The sequence below is a fragment of the Bos grunniens genome, chromosome 5 (assembly GCF_055505025.1).
Source record: "Bos grunniens cultivar Pamir isolate PY7600 chromosome 5, Bosgru_T2T1.0, whole genome shotgun sequence".
Taxonomy (NCBI): domain Eukaryota; kingdom Metazoa; phylum Chordata; class Mammalia; order Artiodactyla; family Bovidae; genus Bos; species Bos grunniens.
Genome location: NC_141169.1, coordinates 89,411,263 through 89,417,262, shown reverse-complemented (window position 1 = coordinate 89,417,262; position 6,000 = coordinate 89,411,263). Strand labels below are relative to the sequence as shown.

Sequence of the window (6,000 nt, the reverse complement as noted above, 5' to 3'; positions counted from 1 at the left end):
CCTGAGCAAATCTTGAAAATGATGTGTAGTTACTAAAGAAAAAAATTAAACTCAAGTTACAGAATATAGCCTCTTGGCTACAGTTTCTTATTATCAAAGCCTAGGATTAGAAGACTGCATTTAACTTTGGATAAGGGGTTAATTAGGGAATTATTAAAATATTATAAATCACAGACCTCCAAAGAATGGAGTACAAAATAGTCATTTAACATATATTGGAAGACAACCATAAAAACTAATCAATAAACCTTGGAGAAAAGTCCAGACATCCAACTATTTAATTAGAGATGTAATAAAATTTATTGATATAGTTGTTCCACTTGATGAAAACTTCCCAAAAGCCTATATATAAAACTGAGTCTGTGACAGGTGTGAAACAAAACTGTCAAAGCATAATCAGGTACTGTCTTGTCAATTTGTGTTGATTTACATCTATTGATCAGTCTTGGTTGATGCCCAATGGTATTGTAAGTAAAAGAATAATCATCCTTTTTAATTAAGCAAACAGAAAAAGTAATTTATTATATAATACCAAAGCAGCATATGTTCATAGCAGAAGAAACACAACACAGACAGTGAAAAGTTATAGGCACATGGCTAGTGGTAAAATTAATCAATGGACCATCAACTATACTTATTAGGGCCTGCTGTGGTTCAGGTACTTGTATTATATTCCAAGGGCACAAAGACAGACAAGACATGGTCCCAGACCTCAAGTATCAGTTACTTAGAAGTATCTTCTCTTATCTATCTAATCTAGAGCAAAGTTGACTTTTAAATTGATCGAAAAGAGCACTTAAAAGTAAAGGGTGCACAGTCCTTTAAAGAAGTATTTTTTCTCTTTTAACAATATCAGTAACCTATTTACATATAAAGCTTTAGGTATTTACTGCTTCGGAGAAGGCAATGGCACCCCATTCCAGTACTCTTGCCTGGAAAATCCCATGGATGGAGGAGCCTGGTGGGCTGCAGTCCATGGGGTCGCTAAGAGTCAGACACGACTGAGCAACTTCAGTTTCACTTCTCACTTTCATGCATTGGAGAAGGAAATGGCAACCCACTCCAGTGTTCTTGCCTGGAGAATCCCAGGGACGGGGGAGCCTGGTGGGCTACCGTCTATGGGGTTGCACAGAGTCGGACACGACTGAAGCGACTCAGCAGCAGCATTTACTGCTTTTCACAAATATTAAGGAATTAAAATTGGTAAAAATGATTTGGTTAATTAAGTGTAAAATTTGTGATATGAAATTTGATTAAGTAAAGGCTGGTCTTCTTTTATAGATATATACCTATTTAATAAAAAATTATCTCAAGATTAGTTATTTCCATATTCAATAGATCACACATATAACACATGATTAAACAATTTAAGAGATCATCCTTGACTTTATTCAGTCAATTTAGTTTTGTAAACAATTAAACACTTAAGTGACTGCAAGTTATGAGGAAACCAGTGATCACTTAGTTGTAAAAATGGTAAATGTGATTTTCTGTTTAGTGTAATTAGATATGCTTCTGCTGACACTGCCTGGATAGCAGTAGAATATTTACAGATATCATGAGGGATTATTTCAGTGGGTAAATCCTCATTTCTCTTGATGTGTGTGGGTGCTAAGAAGTTTCAGTCGTGTCCGACTCTTTGTGACCTGATGGATCATGGCTCACCAGGCTCCTCTATCCATAGGATTCTCCAGGTAAGAATACCGGAGTGGGTTGCCATGCCCTTTTCCAGGGGATCTTCCCAACCCAGGGATCGAACCTGCATCTCTTAAGTCTCCTGCTTAGGCAGGTAGATTCTTTACCACTATTGCCACCTGGGAAGCCCTTTCTCTGTGACACTGAAATATATAACTTGGTAAAAAGCATGGTATGAATTCAACCTTACAAAGCATTTGCATGCCAGAAACACTTTGAGTAGATTGGTGGAACATTTAGAAAATATTTTCAAGTTCATGATTCTATTCTGTTTAACTTTCAGGGAAGAATAAGAGGATTTTTCTCCTAATGAAGTTTGATGTATATGATGAGTTAACAGTTTGCACTAAGTAACATAGAACACTTTTGTTCATCCTTGTGAAACTTATTTTAGGTAAACATCAAGACTCTAAATTCAGGGGAAGGCCCAGGCATTAAGTTCTGCATAAGTAAGTATACGAATTTTCCAAGCATGAATACACAATAAACTGAACACAGGAACTATAGAAAGGGAGCTTACATTCTCTTTTTCCATCAGTTATAATTCTTCAAAATCTTACAATGCACATGGACCTTGACATGAAAATCAATATTGATACAAATGGGTACAAAATTACAGTATAAATCTTTGGCTGCTAGCATGACAGTGGAAGTAACTTTTAGCATTTTTTCAATTTATTAATTTACATTTAAGAAAGCATGACACTAATATCCCATACATTTTGATGCACCTTGAATATGCACATTAAAATCAGAATCAAATTTTGATACACTCTTTACATGTACATTAAAATTAGAGCAGGAGCAAATATGTACCTGTGTGACACCACTGGGTATATTAAAAGAAATATACATTCTTCCACCTAGAAATAGACACATGTTTTACATATATGTGTATATCTACCTATGTTTATATATGTATGTATGTATGTATGTTTGTATAGATATATCCTGTGAAAATAAGGCCACTTGCTTATGCTCTCCAGTCTTGAATAATATGGAATTTTAGGCCTTCAGGATCATAAACACATCTAAAGTGAAAGTGAAAGTTGCTCAGTCGTGTCCGACTCTTTGCGATCTCATGGTCTGTAGCCTACCAGGGTCCTCTGTCCATGGGATTTTCCAGGCAAGAGTACTGGAGTGGGTTGCCATTTCCTTCTCCAGGAGATCTTCCCGACCCAGGGATTGAATCCGGGTCTCCCACATTGTAGGCAGACATTTTACCATCTGAGCCACCAGGGAAGAATACATCTAATGATTAATTAAACCATGGAAAGCTGTAGTGACCTGTCACTGAAGGGTTGAGCCTTATTATTTTTGAACTTCAGTCTGGAAAAGCACATTATGCTCGATATCTTAAGAACTCTCCTCTTAACTAGACAAGGAAAGATGGAACCTTGGGTATAATTTGTCAAATTTTCAAACTCTTATTATCATGATCATTCTAATGAAGGTTTTAGATTTGCAGAGTTATTATAAATGTAATAATAACTTCTAGTCTTGGTGACCAGAAACAATTTAGATGAAAAAAAAGAGAGTTTTATAAGAAACGTCAGTATTATTAATGTTAATGAATACAGAACATATTCTCAGACAGTAAATAATGAATTTGAGTGTTTCATTTTCTAACTGATTAGAAAACCTGTCCTTCTTTTAATTTCTTCCAATAATATCTAGAAACACCAACAAAAAGGAAATATATTCTTACAAGTAAGAGTAAAATAATACTGAATGCTAATTTTAACTTCTATGCTCGAGAGATATTTTCCAGACTTAAGCAGAGTGGTTGATTTACCACTTAAAGTAGCTTACTTGTTTTAATACAACCTTAAAGGTTATTCTTAAAGGTAATGTGGCTTAATCTTTAGAAAAACATCAGTAATGAACATAATAAGCAGTCACAGATTGCGAAACAAAGCAAAACAAACAAAACGGAGGAAGAAGAAATGTCAATATAGAAAACGCAATATTCACTGGTACAGTGATATTGTTACTAATTACAAATTCCACAACATAACAATTAAACTTCACAAAAGTGTGTAAAAGTTTAAGATGCCACTTTCCAAAGGCCAAGCTGATGATCCATTAAGTAGGTTATGAGAGCATTATTTTAAATACAAGCATGGTTTTAAGACATTCCGTCACATGTCTGCACGAACAAAAGAAGCAAATACTCCATCTTCCCGGGCCAAGAGGCTTTCTGGAGTGTCATATTCTAAAATATTTCCTCGCTTCATCACAATAACTAGGTCTGCCGTCAGAATAGTGTGAACCCGATGCTGTGAGTAAGAAAATAATAAATGTATTCATTATAAATTTCAGGGCACAAGCCAAAGCAATGGAAAATGCATATTTCACTGTTTATACAAGGGCATTTCTTTATCTTGGGCACAGCCCTTCTTTTTCTTTCTTATGTAAAGTATGATTTATTTACATACTTTTAAACCTAGCCAGTATGACTGGGTCTTATATAGGCTGTATTAAATTGAGTGTACCTAATGTAGTTTCATCGTTTTCATGGAATTGTGAATAGGATAACAAATGTTTGTCAAATAATTAAATGATAAGAAGAGTCACTGTGAACCAGTTTGGTTATAGTTTAGTCTAGACTAAAATTAGTTTTTTAGTAGAGTCAACTAATTCTCTGGGATAACACACAATTTGAAGAATCCCAGAAGGTGGTTTAATTCTGAGAAAACCATATGGGGAAGTCCATTCTGGCATGCAGTGTTAGAAGGTATTATCCAAAACTTTAGGTAGGCATGCTGTCTTTTTGTCTTTAGAGATCACTGCCACCCACTCAGTCATTTTCTCTTCCCACATGGTACCTTTTGGAGAGAAGCTCTAGTGTTAGTAATTAATCATAATAAAAATTACCACTTCTTGAATGTACATTATACATTAGCTACTCCACACACATACTTGTTAATCATCAGAACAGTCCACAAATGTGGGTGTTAATCTCTCCCCACTTTATGGGGGAGACCACTGGGGTTCATAATAAATAAAGCAAAATCAGATCACACAGATAGTAAGTAGCAGAGTTAACATCCAAACCAGGCTTATTCGCTTCTGAGCTACTTCCACTCTGCCATAGGATGTTTTGTTGGGAGGATCTGGTCCTTCAGAGGGTTGTTCACCTGTCAGTCAGAATGGATTCATGTTTTGGCTTTCCCACCTGTTAGCTGTGCAGTCTTGAGCAACAAACTTAACTTTTGTATGCCTTAACTTTCACATCAGTAAAATGATGGCTGGGGAATGGTGGTGAGGTTCAAATGAGGTAATTCATGTAAAAATAATTCAGCACTTTGTCTTTGCAGTGAGCCTTTTCGCTACTCTTGCTAAGTTAAGCGCTGTCCAATAGAAATATAATGTGAGCCACAAATATGCGGCACAGGTAATTTCAAATCTCTTAGGAGCCATACTTTACAAGCACAAATAAACAGGTGGAATTTGTTTTAGTAATGTATGTTAGTAACAACCCAAAGTTCAACCTAGGGCAGTCCCCAAAGCAAAAGCTTATCCCTTGCCCTGGACCTGCAGACAGGGTATTCTCAGTGTTCGTGCTTTCAGAAAAGCAGGCAGTCCTGGTTGGAACTCACAACTAAGGGGCAAAGCAGCACATATATGGAGAGTGATAAAGATGCCAGCTTAGAACATGCACCACTAGTTTCAACATCCATAGACAAACCTATATCATTCACTAAATACTGGTAATTAATGGACTTCCCTGGTGGCTCAGATGGTAAAGAAACTGCCTACAATGCAGGAGACCTGGGTTCGATTCTTGGGTGGGGAAGATCTCCCAAAGAAGGCTACCCACTCCAGTATTCTTGCCTGGAGAATTCCATGGACAGAGGAGCCTGGCGGGTTACAGGCTATAATCCATTGGGTTGCAAAGGGTTGGACATGACTGAGTGATGAACAATGGTATATGTTTAGGAATATCACACTTTAAAGGACAATTTTTATCTTTAAGAAAGGGCCAGAGCCCCTTGCGTCTCCATGCATTTAGAAGAAAATAAACTTAATGAGCTGTTTAATATCCGCTGTTCATTTCCTTCAAAAAATTCGTTCTTCAATACCCATATCATAGATATTTTTAAAAATCTTGCTTCTAAACCCATAAATAGGATATTATAAATATTGCCTTGATATTCTAAAATGATGCTTATTTTTAAAAATGTTGAAAAACTTGGCCTATAGAAGTAAATATATCTGGTGTTTATTCCATTACTCCAAATTAATTTCTGCTTGACAAAGTGTCAACTGCCATAGCATTGATGAAATTTTCAAAATGCTCCA

General features: G+C 36.1%; 1 protein-coding gene across 6 annotated transcripts in view; it reads right to left on the bottom strand.

Moving 5' to 3' along the window:
• Positions 1-489: 489 nt before the first annotated feature.
• The window catches only part of ABCC9 (ATP binding cassette subfamily C member 9), a 156,531-nt gene continuing 151,020 nt past the window's right edge, over positions 490-6,000 (bottom strand). For 5 of the 6 annotated variants that reach the window (XM_086401802.1, XM_086401801.1, XM_086401804.1 and 2 more), the window contains one exon: positions 490-3,974. Coding sequence is in view for 4 of the 6 variants with exons in the window: in XM_086401801.1 (XP_086257927.1) it covers positions 3,837-3,974 (138 nt within the window). In the remaining 2 variants the exon portion in view is untranslated. The remainder of the gene's footprint in view (positions 3,975-6,000) is intronic. The other variant, XM_086401805.1, reaches the window with a different exon arrangement.